This window comes from Sciurus carolinensis, chromosome 10 (genome assembly GCF_902686445.1).
Source record: "Sciurus carolinensis chromosome 10, mSciCar1.2, whole genome shotgun sequence".
Classification (NCBI taxonomy): Eukaryota; Metazoa; Chordata; class Mammalia; order Rodentia; family Sciuridae; genus Sciurus; species Sciurus carolinensis.
The window spans coordinates 29,479,947-29,492,109 of record NC_062222.1 but is presented as its reverse complement, the minus strand read 5'-3'; the positions used below and the strand labels follow the sequence as shown (position 1 = coordinate 29,492,109).

At 40.3% G+C, this 12,163-nt stretch overlaps 1 protein-coding gene across 2 annotated transcripts in view; it reads left to right on the top strand.

Annotated features, from left to right (window-relative positions):
- Positions 1–12,163, top strand: part of Dchs2 (dachsous cadherin-related 2) — a 257,300-nt gene that overhangs the window by 125,691 nt on the left and 119,446 nt on the right. For both annotated transcript variants that reach the window (XM_047567605.1, XM_047567604.1), the window contains exon 3: positions 11,061–11,292. In XM_047567605.1, coding sequence (XP_047423561.1) covers positions 11,061–11,292 — 232 coding nt within the window. The remainder of the gene's footprint in view (positions 1–11,060; positions 11,293–12,163) is intronic.

The following is a 12,163-nucleotide window of genomic DNA, read 5'->3' as shown; positions in this document are numbered from 1 at the left end:
CTCTGCCTAACCCGAAGTTACTCTATTCTTCCCTAACCTCCCCCACTTACTGTGAATTAGCATCCACATATCAGAGAAAACATTCAGCCTTTGGCTTTTTGGGATTGACTTTTTTCACATTGCATGATAGTCTCCAACTCCATCCATTTATTGGCAAATGCCATTATTTCATTCTTATTTATGACTGAGTAATATTCCATTATGTATATATCACATTTTCTTTATCCATTCTTCTGTTAAAGGGCACCTAGGTTGGTTCCATAGTTTAGCTATTTTAAGTTGAGCTGCTACAAACATTGATGTGGTTGCATCACTGCAGTATGCTGATTTTAAGTCCTTTAGGTATAAACCAAAGAGTGAGTTGGCTGGGTCAAATGGTGGGTCCATTCCAAGTTTTTTGAGTGATCTCCATATTGCTTTCCATAATGTTGCACCAATTTGCAGTCCTACCAGCAAAGTATGAGTGAATCTTTTTTCCCATATCCTCACTCAAGTCTTCCTTTCTTCAATCTCATAGAGATCAAGGCATTAAAAGTCACTGAGATTCACCTGCTTCAAACATGCCCCGTAAACATAAAGCAGCCCATGTTTGAACCACCTTGGCTCCAGTGCCATCTTCATCCTTCAGAAGACTGCCACTGGCTTCTTCAGAACCATGTCCAGTTTTCCAACTGGACTAAGGAAAAGACACTCATATAATGGTGATGATGGTCCCATCTTCTGTGATGGCCACTTTGGCCACCTGTGTAATGACCTCTCCAAACTCCTTCTTGCTCTCTATTAGCTTTGGGCCCCATTTTTTTTTTTTTTGCCTCACTTGTTTTCTCTTCTCAGACCTAGGTCCCTCAGCTGTCCTGCAAACCTGCAGTCCTGTTACCACAGAAGCACAGGTCACTAAAGATGTCATCCTCCAGGTTTTCTTTCTCATCACAAATACCCCCAAACAGCAGTATCTGATGATTTAGGTCCTGACTTTAGTCTTTGGAGTAAACTTTAATCCCAGTCTCCACTCATTTACCTTCTCCTTCCTCAGAGGAGAACCAGGTAAATGCAGCACATGTTTGTTCACATCTTTCTTTATTGTTTCCAGCACCTTCGTAGATGTTGATATTGCCCATGAGAATGATGGACATTTGGCAGCCCAGTCTGGGTGGAAACCCGGACCCTCATGTGAACTGCTTGCTTTACCCAATACGGTTAAAGGTATAAGTATCCCTTGTTCTCTCATGGAGAAGGAATTAGTTGTTTCTTCTAGGCTTTGCCCTAAGTCCACTCTGACTTTATGGAATGCTTTCACTTGCTCCCAGGTCTTGGTGGCCAAATGAAGGATCCTGAGTTCCATGTAGAGGTAGAACTTGTTTCTACTGGGAAAAGAAAACTCTGTCACCTTTAGAAACCACCACAGCCTGGAAAGTACAGTGCCTTGAAGTAGATTAGGAATTTCAACTTCGGGCCAGGTGTCTTTCTGACATTATAGATGTAGAGCTCATTACACAAATATGTATTTTGGTTATCAAAAAATTCACCTCTTGGGGCTGTAGCTAAGTGAGAGAACACTTGCCTAGCCACATGTGAGGCAGTGGGTCAAACCTTGGCACCACATAAAAAATGAAAACAAATAAAATAAAAGTATGGTGTCCATCGACAACTATAAAAAAATTTAAAGAAAAATTCACCTCTGAGAAGGATCAATTCATTGTTGAGCTTAGATAAAAGGACATATTTAACCTTGATAATGGTGGGGAGCACAGAATTTCTATAATCCACTTATCTTTAACATGTATTGCTTGGAAGTCGGTTGTCAGACCTTTAAGATATCCTCCTTCCCTGAACACCTGGACACCTTCTCCATCCTGGTGGCTGCCTCCTTCTTGCTCCACTACCCATCCTGTAAATGTAAGGTCACATGGAGACCCAAGGAAGAAACTGTGCCTGGGAGCCCTCCAAAGCATGTCCTCATGGGAACAGGGCTTGACCTGAGGAAGGGAAGCATCTTTAAGACAAATTCTAGAAGAATCCACCCCTTCTGCCTATCATAGACTTTAAACAACTTACTCACCTTCATCCTGTTCATCTAAAACTGCCTCTAACATTCTTTGTTTGCCTGGGGAAGTTCCGAAAGAAAGCCACATATGTGCTTTTATGTTGAGTGTGTGTGTATGTGCACACACAAAAATAATGTGTGTATATACATACATATGTAAATAAGTATAGATACATATGCACATATTTTAAGTTATCCAGTATGCAGCATTACTGCACAATCTTTATGAAATTCTTCTGTGATAAACTGTGAGTTTCGACAGGGTGACCTCTGCTTCTGTCACAATTATTCTGTGCAATATCTACTAGCTGCGAAGCAGAAATTCATCATCAAAAAGGTCAGAAAAGATGAAGATAACAATGTTGGTAATGACTCAGCAGGCTGAAAACAATCTAGATTGCACCAGAAGAAAAGATTAACTCAGACAAGATATGTTAGGTTCGAAATGTTGGAATTCAGGCCATAATGAATTTATTTAAAACAATAAACTAACCCTTGACAGAAGTTCTTTAATTTTACATAATCACCTTGACAATCTATGGCTTTTCCTCTCTTCCTTTCTCTTTCTAATAAATGTCCTATAAGCCCTTGATAGGAAAATTGCTGGAAACTCATTTACTAGTGGTTCCTAAGAGATTTTTATCTGTCAATAGAAGAATATTTCTTATAAAATAACCCAGATGTTCTTGGCTTCTTGGCTGCTGCTCTATTTATCCTTGTGATGACTGTCAATATATTTTTTAACTCCATCCCTTCTTATACTCAATTGATACTACTTCTGAAATATTCTACTTTTTTTTTTTTCTGTGCCTGCTGCTGCTATTTATCTCACCCACAGTAGCCATGGTGAAGATGCTGTAAAATGAAATAATGGCATCAAATAATTGTCAATCATGTGGTTTTTCCCAATAAAATTCTATAATATAATTAATTCCATCCTTATATCTAATTTTTATTTCTTTTTCCCACGTATTTTCACCAAGTGGGACTCTCATTTTTGGTGCATGTATTTTTCACATTTTTCCCCCATTTTTTGCTGAATTCTGGAGCTGAAACGTGTCTGAGATAAAGCTATTTCAACTTTATCTCACCCCTCTAGGCTTAACAGAGGAATTTGTCAGACTAACAATGTAAAAGGTAAATTGACTCAGCTACTCACTGGTGTTTACATTAAAGACAAAGTTGGCTTTTAAAGTGATGCTATTTAGTGTGTGAGCAGTACAGATTGAACCCCAAAAAGCAAACTTTCTGAGTGAAGGGCACATTTATTTTAATTCTAATAGCTTATGTAATCTCATTTCTAAACAGTGTGCAGGTGCTTATTTCTCTCTGTTTCGTTGATTACTGTGCCCCGCTCATTTCGGGAATGCTCAATTGCATCATGCTTTCTAGTTAAATTTTTCTGCACTATATCTGAAATGGATTGCCCACCATTCTTTCATATACTTCGAAGATTAATTCTGAAATGTCTTAAATGCCACTTTACTTCATTCTTGTCTCCAAGAGTTTAACCATCTCTACCACCCATTACTATCCATATTCTCATTTGCACCCTGCTCAGTTCATGCCTTAATTTGAAACTGACTTCTACTCACCATTTCTGTCCTTCCAAACTCTTCTATTATATTTTCGCCAAAGTTCATGTTCCATCACTTAATGAAATCCCTTATACACTCAGTCTGGTCTCTTTCTGTTCCTTTATCTCCTTGCCCTAATTGAATATAGTTTGAGGATACCAGTTCCTTTCTGGCCTCTGAAAGGGAAGACCAGAATTCCACACATTAAAAGCCAGGAGGTAGTAAGATGGGACCCTCCTGATGCCCAAGGCATTATGTAAGTCATTTCTACTCCTTTCTTGAAAAAACAATTTGTTTTTGAGGTTCCTGTCAGACTATATCACAGAAATCCCTTTTTGTTGCTGTCATGTTTTAAATCCTTTATCACATTGGGATTTTTCTACCTTGCTCACAGTCTTTCTTTTCACCACTGTATTTGTCAGCTTTCCATCACTATAACAAAATACCTGAGATAATTACACTATAAAGAAAAATGGTTTGTTTTGCTTATAGTTCTAAAGGTACCAGTTCAAGATGGAGTAGCTTCATTGATATGGGCCTCCTTCCAGACAGCACATCATGGCAGAAGTGAGTGGTAGAGCAAATTCCTTACCTCCTGAGTCAAAGAGGGAGAGGCCAGGATCTCACAGTCCCCTTCAAGAGCACATCTCCAGTGACTTAAGGATCTCCCACAAGGCCCTACTACCTAAAGGTCCAGAGCATCTCCCAAGAGTGCCACCCTAGGGACCAAACCTTTAACGCATGGACCTTTGAGGTCATTCAACATCTAAACTATAGTAACCACTGTTCCCTCATCAATCTTGGAGCTTTTAATATCTGTAACTATCCTACACTCAGAATATCACAATTCCTTGACTTTCTCATTTGCAAAGATCATCACCTAATTACTGATGGTGAATTGTCTGAAATTTTGATTTCAACCATGCTACTTTCTAATAAGCATTTTTATCTTCCTGTGTCATTTACTGGGGCACCACTAGTCCTAGCAATAATTCTCCCATATGAAGATCACTGGTTTATTACCCATCATTGAAGTTGTTCAGTTGCAAATGCCCTTCCATAGAGCTCTCCTGGTAAAACCATAGCCCTGACTAAATCGACTCTTGGCCTTTTCCACAAGTGCATTTCAGCAGGCAAATGTGCCTGGAGAAGAAGAGCACGTCGGCTTGAGAGAGGAAGGTGTACCTTCCTGCTAGCAACTCTACTCACCTACTCATTTTCCAGTTTCTTCTCTGCTTCCCTCTCTATTATCATATTAGAGATGTCCCTGTTTGCATCAGAAGCAAACCTCCCTAGCACTCAGGGTCAGCCTTCTCAAGGTTATCACTTCTGTAATCATTTTTCTCTATTACCTGCCTTATTAATGTCTTAAACTCTTTTGACTGACTCCCATAAGCACTACAAAGCCTTATAATAATCTCTTTAATAATCTTAGAAAAAAAACAAACTCTAATTTCATATACTTTCTTAGAAAATCATTTTATTCCTTTTTTTCTCTTCCATGGTAAATCTATTTAAAATAGTTGTCCTTGTTTCCTCACTTATGAATTTTTTTTGATGGATTCTTCCTTCCCTATCTTTCCAATAAAGTTGCTTTTATCAACAGGTTTTCAGGTGTGCTATATCCTGGCATTATCAATTCATTCATTTTTAATTTATTCAACCTTTCAGTGAATTTAAAAATATTCTTTGAGTGCTGCTCTGCTTGGCTTTGTTGACACCCCAAATTACTGCTTTCTCTTTACTAAGCTGAACCCTCATTTTTCTTCACCTTTGTTCATAAAACTTAAGACTGGAACACATTGACATAGAAAGTTCACTAGGATGCAAACCACGGCTCACACAAACTAAGAGATGTGAAGAATAGATATTAATATTCTGCTCTTCAGGAGTCCCAGAAGGCAAGAACAAAGAGAATAGAGAGTAGACAATTGCCAAAGTAGAAATAACAGCAGAAAATTTTCCATATCTGCTGACTGCCCCCAGGCAACCTCCTGGCTTCAGAGACATTGTTTGCTTTCAAGCCTGGAGTTTTCCCCAAGTACTCCTGCCTATCACAGCATAATTTGAGGGCATTGGGATTCGGGTAGGTTGCTTAGGAGTTGCTTCTTGTAATTTAAAAAATCAAATGATTAAATCAAAGTTATCTCTGACTTGGTGGAAAGAGAAAAGGTAAAAAAATGATAATAAATATTCACGCATGAGACATTATTAGTTACCTATTTATGTATAACAAGTTATTCCTGAATTTAAGCTTAAAACAACAACCATTGATTATCTCATGTAGTTTCTAAAGGCCAGGAGTCTGGAAGTGGCTCAGCTGGGTAGTTCTGGCTCCGTCTCTCATGATGCTATTTATCTGAAGTTTCCATCTGCTGGACAGAAGTTTTGTAACATGGCCTAGGGAAGTGGCTCTGTAAGGGGATAGAGGAAATGAGTTTAGATCAGCTTTCCTCACAGTGTTCAGTGGGATACTGATTTCCCAACATGCACCTTTCAAACAGGGATCAGTGTTCCAGAAAGAGGAGTGGGTGTAGGGATACAGCTTGTCGTGACCACAGCCATCTTGTTTGTAGCATCATCCCAATGCCTGTAAGACAAACAAAGTTGTTCACAGTTGGCCAAGCATCTAGTATACTGGCCACTGACACACAAACTGCATTTCAACTGACTTTGGACATGTAAATAGTTCTTGAGGAAGGCCAAGGACATTCCAGTTGGCAGCAGCCCTCTTTTGTCTAGCTTAGTATATAAATCCCTTCCTCTTGTCTCAGGGTATGAGGATCTACCCTTGCTGAAGAAAGGCTTCTTTCCGTAAGTCCCCAGTAAATTGCACCTTGTGCTACCTTGGATCCCTCTGCCCGTTTCTTTCATCTCATGGCACTTCTACCTTTGGTAGCTGGTTCTCATACACCAGGACTGGGTTTCTCCAAAACACTGCAGTGTTCATTCCCTCTAGAAATGTGCATACAGAAGGCTCTGCGAGAAGTTCTGAGAAAAAGAACCCAACTGACTTGGTGAATTTGGCATTTCTCTACCTATTTGACTAAAGAGTTTCTTTATTTAATAATTTTTTAAAAATACATCTCTTCCTTACTACCCAGGTGTCTCTTTCTAAAACATAGATTCGATCACATCACTTCACTAATGCCAGCAATAGTGCCATGTGGGAGTTTAGGGACAAAAATTAGTATTTGGCTTTTATCCTTTTATATTTTATTTTTGTGATATTTTTAATATAAATAATATATCAGCACAGCAAATAGACACATGATTTATTAACAAATAGAAAGATTTGTATTGAGGGCATGCACACCACATTTTTTTACTGAAGGTGAAATCAAGTTTGAGACCAAACTCCATTCTCGGCTTCTGTTGGTGGGTGTAGTCTGTGTAAGCTAAAGGTCTCTGCAGCTGAGAAAGCCTCTTCCAGTGTGAGCAGCTAATCACAGCAGGGGCTACCTGTTAATATCAGCTGGTCAACTCCGAAAGTCTCAGCCGACAAAGCCTGATTCTTCTTCACTACTATCCCGTGGTATGTTGACCTCCAAGTGGTGGGTCATGCCCTCCAGTGTTGCGACAGACCCCAATAGCTCACACCTGGAAATGTCTTTCCAGGTTCTTGTTTGGCAAATCTGAAGAAGTAAATTCATGGGACAAAACAAGGCAAGAGTGATAGGAGCAGGATTTAGTCAAGTGTGAAAAATAGAAACAGAACTCTTGCAGGAGCAAGAGGGGATCCCAATAGGGTTGCTGCCTGCATGTGCTGGTCTAGGGGTTTATATAGCACTTGGGTCAATGCTTTTGTCCAAATTTATACTAATCAGGGTCTGGAAAAGTACTAATGCTATTAGTTAGCTTAATCCCACTCAGGTCTGCGCCACTTCCTGTTTTTCTGCTGATAGTGGGGAAGCGGGAGGTTGAGGTCAGTGGGATCCTGGATGCTTGGGGTTCCACCTGCCTTGCTGTGTGGAGCTGGAATCTGCACCAGCCCAGGCCTTCACGGGGTTGGGGGTGGTGACAAGTTGGCCCTCCCTGGCTCAGCTCTGCACTAGAGCAACATGCCTCAACCCAGGTGCGTGACAGTCTCCCTGCAACCACAACCAAGTTCCGCTTCTCTGCAGCAGTTAGAATGCAGCCTATCTTTCTCAGTATTTGAAGGATGCCTTCAGGGTTGAAGTGGTCTCTGATCCGGTGCTCACAACTTGGGCAGATTGTGCCTCTGCATCTGAATTGCTTCCCAGTCCTTAAAAGGAGAAGTTTTAAAAACTCATCTGGTGACAAAACTTATTTGAAATTACACGAAGCTAATCATGTTCTTCAAATCCTTCTAAGTGTGGCCTGTTCACCTATTTTGTTGCTCTTGTCATCCCAGACCCTACTATGCACTGTTACCTTTCCAAAATGGAAAGTCAAATCTCCAAGACAAATCTCTCTGACCCCAATTATTTAGCTTGTAACATCTTATATTTGACGATGATTAGCCATTACAAATGCTTTTGTTTGTATCATGCCACTCATTTCAGTGACAGGCCTGCAGATGGTCCAGCTTCAGGGAAGAGGTGACTTGACCTTGGACTGTCTGACTTTCTCAAGGCCTGGTTGCTGGCACAGCCAGACCAGGCACTGAACCCAGTCTCTTGGCTCTAGATTGTTCTGTTCTACCACAGACCTAGTGACACCCAGTCTGTCTTATAGACTGTGAGTTCCTTAAAAACAGGGACTCTGCTTTCCTTTTATTCTCTAAGTTCAAGTCCTTGCAAAGCCCAATCCTTAGTATAGTCTTTAAACAAGTCTTACAGGAAAGGTAGAATTTATGCCACAGCAGAATTAAAGAACCTCAGTTTAAAAAAGAAGTCACCAAGGGCTTTGAGGATAGTTGAATCTTTGTTCTAGTTGCAGATGTGCTATTTATAGTCTCCTTTACCTGGAGCAAGTCACAAAGCTCTGTGCTTCAATTTCTTATCTGTGATAGGAGGAAACCCACAAAAACCTTAAAAAGGGAGATTATAACAATTTTTTAAAAATATGTAAGCTACACCAAAAAACATACCTAAATGGTTATTTAAAAAGGAAAGTACCCCCTTTGATGAATTCAGCAGGTAAAAAAAATGAATTTGTAAAAAAAGGGAGACTGAGATCTCTATTTTCTTTGCAAACTTCTGTGACAACAAGTTCAATCACTTTGTCTGACATTTGCTAATTTTTTTACAGCATTGCCCAATTGAGGATGCTCTTGGAATTCAGATCTTTGTTCTTGAGGATCTTAGGGTAGAGAAATGTTCATTTCTTCATGTTTTTCTCACTCTTTGGTACTTTGCTTATCTGTTTTCTCAGCACCTCTTTAGCCCAAGTGATTTCTTGAACTTGAGGAGAAACCAGAGAGGAAGGGAAAACTCTACTGAGAAGGCGGCTGTTTGGAGGAAATGTAGATAGAGTGTGTGTCCATGTTATGGATTTTCTGCTTGCTTATAGTCAGTCTGTGGCCCCCTCTTCCTGCACCTACCCAGACACCTGCAGGTTATTTAACTTTGCTGAAGGTGGAGGCCCATCTGCGTTGTCCGCACACAGACCAGAAGGATGGGTGAGCATCGTTCTATTACAAGCATAACTAGTCCTCCCCTCTCCTGTTCAAATTGGTAACTGGCAGGGAGGGCTCTGGCACTTGACTGAACCCGGAACATGGAAAAATCAGTTTCTAAAGATTTATTTCTCAATTCCTTTTTAGCCCCCAAAGTCTGGTATACATGGACCTCAGAATTATAAGAGCCATTTCCAAATTCATTGTCAACCTCGCCCCGAACAATACCGTCTTTCTTGCCTTGCCTCGCCCTCCACGCATGCGCCTCTCTATCCGCACAGCGGCGGCAGCCCTCTTTTTGTCTCGTGCCAAACCTTCTTCACTGTCATTCTTGTTCCTCTTTGCTCAGTGCCTCCCTGCCACAGCAGGAAAATGGAACAAAAAGAACAAAAGGGGGGAAAAAAAGAGGGGAGGATAAATAAGTGAGGAAATCCAGGCTGCTGTGACTTACCAAGGATTTTTGTCAAAACTGGAAAGTGTCAAAATGTACCAGATAGCAATGGAAAATGGGGACTGAAAGTAGAAACAGATGTTGTACTTTAATAAAAAAGGAAAAATTGCAGGGGGCAATGTTCTTCTATTTTGTTTGCTCCCCTTCTCTTTGGTTTTACTCAGAGGAACACAAAATCAACCGTCCGGGATCCATTTCTCACTGCTTTGTGCTGTGTATCACCCTTCTCAAGCCTGAAAAATTCAGAATTCAAAGCGGTTGTGCCCCCAAGGAGAGGGAATAAGTTCCTTCACCGCTCCTCTCCTTGTTGGAGCCACAGTCCACTCCTGGCTTGGTGTACCATGAGCATCCTCACTGGGACCTTTCTTCCACCCCTGCTGTCCTCCAGTCTGTTCTGAGCACTGCATCTGGGACAAGAGTTAAGAGCCAAGGCAAGCTGGGTGTGGTAGTGCACACCTGTAATCCTAGCTGCTTTGGAGATGGAGGCAGAGGATTGCAAGTTCAAGGGCAGCCTGGTCAATTTAGCAAGACCCTGTAAGTGTGTAGCTCAGTGGTAGAGCACTTACCTAAAGTGCATGAGGCCCTGACTTGAATCTCCAGGATGGGGAGGAAAAAAAAATTATATATATATATATATATATATATATATATATATACACACACACACACACACACACACATACAAACATATATGTCTATATATTTGAAATGACCTGCCCCTGCCTGACATCAGCCCCATTGCCTCCCTTTCTGTTCCTGAACAGGTCACAGAGGGCACACTGCCCTCCTGCCACGGGGCCTTTGTACCTTTGTACCTTTCCTCTGCTTTTTAATCTTCCAGATAACTGAAGTCTGCCTCTTCATATATGTCTACACTCAAATCATTCATACCTTGGAGTGATATTTCCACTGGAATATCTGCCTCTGATACTCCTTCACCCCTTTTCCTTGGCACTTACTAAATTCACGTCAAGATTATTTTAGAGATAAAAGTGATTTTAATTTTGTTTCAGACATCAGAAAATCTTTCACTAAATACCTTTGGCCTCTATTCTGAAATTTTTGCTTATGAGCTCCTTTAATGGTAATCGCATTCCTCTTTAAGAATTGGCACTGAAGTATGAATACATGCCATCACATAGGAACTCATGTCAGGATTAAAAGTAAAATGAAATATCCATATGTATGTGTGTAGATAATATTATATTCCAAGTAGATAATATTATATTACAATACTTTTGGTATTCTTAGATATTCTAGTCTATGTGTATGCATGTGAGGGCATAGATGTGCATGTTTGCATATGTGCATTGATAATTTCTTGTTTCAGAGGTCTACTGCAGGATCATTATTGATTATTCTTTATGCCAGCGTTCGCTCATTCATCACTGCTCATTCATCCTACAGGGTGGACTCAGTGCCCAAGCTTTTGTTCGTGTGGAACTAGACGATGTGAATGACAATCATCCTGTGTTTGACCCATTGACCTATGTGACAAGCATCAGTGGCCAGACCCAGCCGGGCACCGAGATCATCAATGTCCACGCCATGGACAGGGATTCTGGGATATATGGCACAGTGGCTTATGAACTCACTCCAGGGGACCTGTCATCCCTCTTTACCATTGACTCCACCACAGGTATGTGACCGTGAGACAGTTTTTCCCTCTGGTTGGTTAAGTTTCAGCTTAATTGCTTAACAATCAGAAAATTGGAAAAATGAATTTTTTTTTTTAATAGCAGGGATGTTGTAGGATTCAACTTTCCAGAAGGCACTGAGGTGCAGTGAAATGGACCAGTACTTTGTCATTAGCTCCCACCTTTGCTTCCCACTGATTTCATGATCTTTATTGGGCTCAGTTTCCTATTAGTGCTAATAGTACTTATGTTGCAAAGTTGTTACGATGACCAAAGGCAATAAATTACACAGAAACTGTTGGTCAGTGGTATATAATTATTTTGCAAATGTCCATCTCCCTTATTTGTATGAGCATGCCATCTAAGGGGGACTTAGCATCATTTCAGTGTCCTAATTGATGATATCAGTGCAAGGAGATTAAGTAGATGCTAGGTCTGGTTCCCTTTCAGTCTTAGTCTCCTTGTTTTTAACCTATTACCTAAACTCCTTTCATTTCTCTAAAAAGGTAATTACATATCTACCAAGGAAGCCCAGTGAGCAGACTGAGTCTTCTAGAAATAATAAATATTTCAGATGTCACCTTCCCTTTCCTATTACTTTGCTGTTAACAAAATGATTTTTGACATATTTGTTTATAAAAATCAAAATTCCAAGTAGATGATATTATAATACTTTTGATCTTCTTAGAGATATTTTAGTCTAAAACTGAAGTGACAAAAAAAAATGAATCTTTTTCTTCTACATTCCTTTACGCCATCTGAGTAATACGTAGAATGTGCTTCTATCGAAACGGGAATGATCCTGCCCGCGACTGCAGTAGACTGTATTGTCTTATTGGATCTTCATAATACCTTTATGTCAACCACATACAT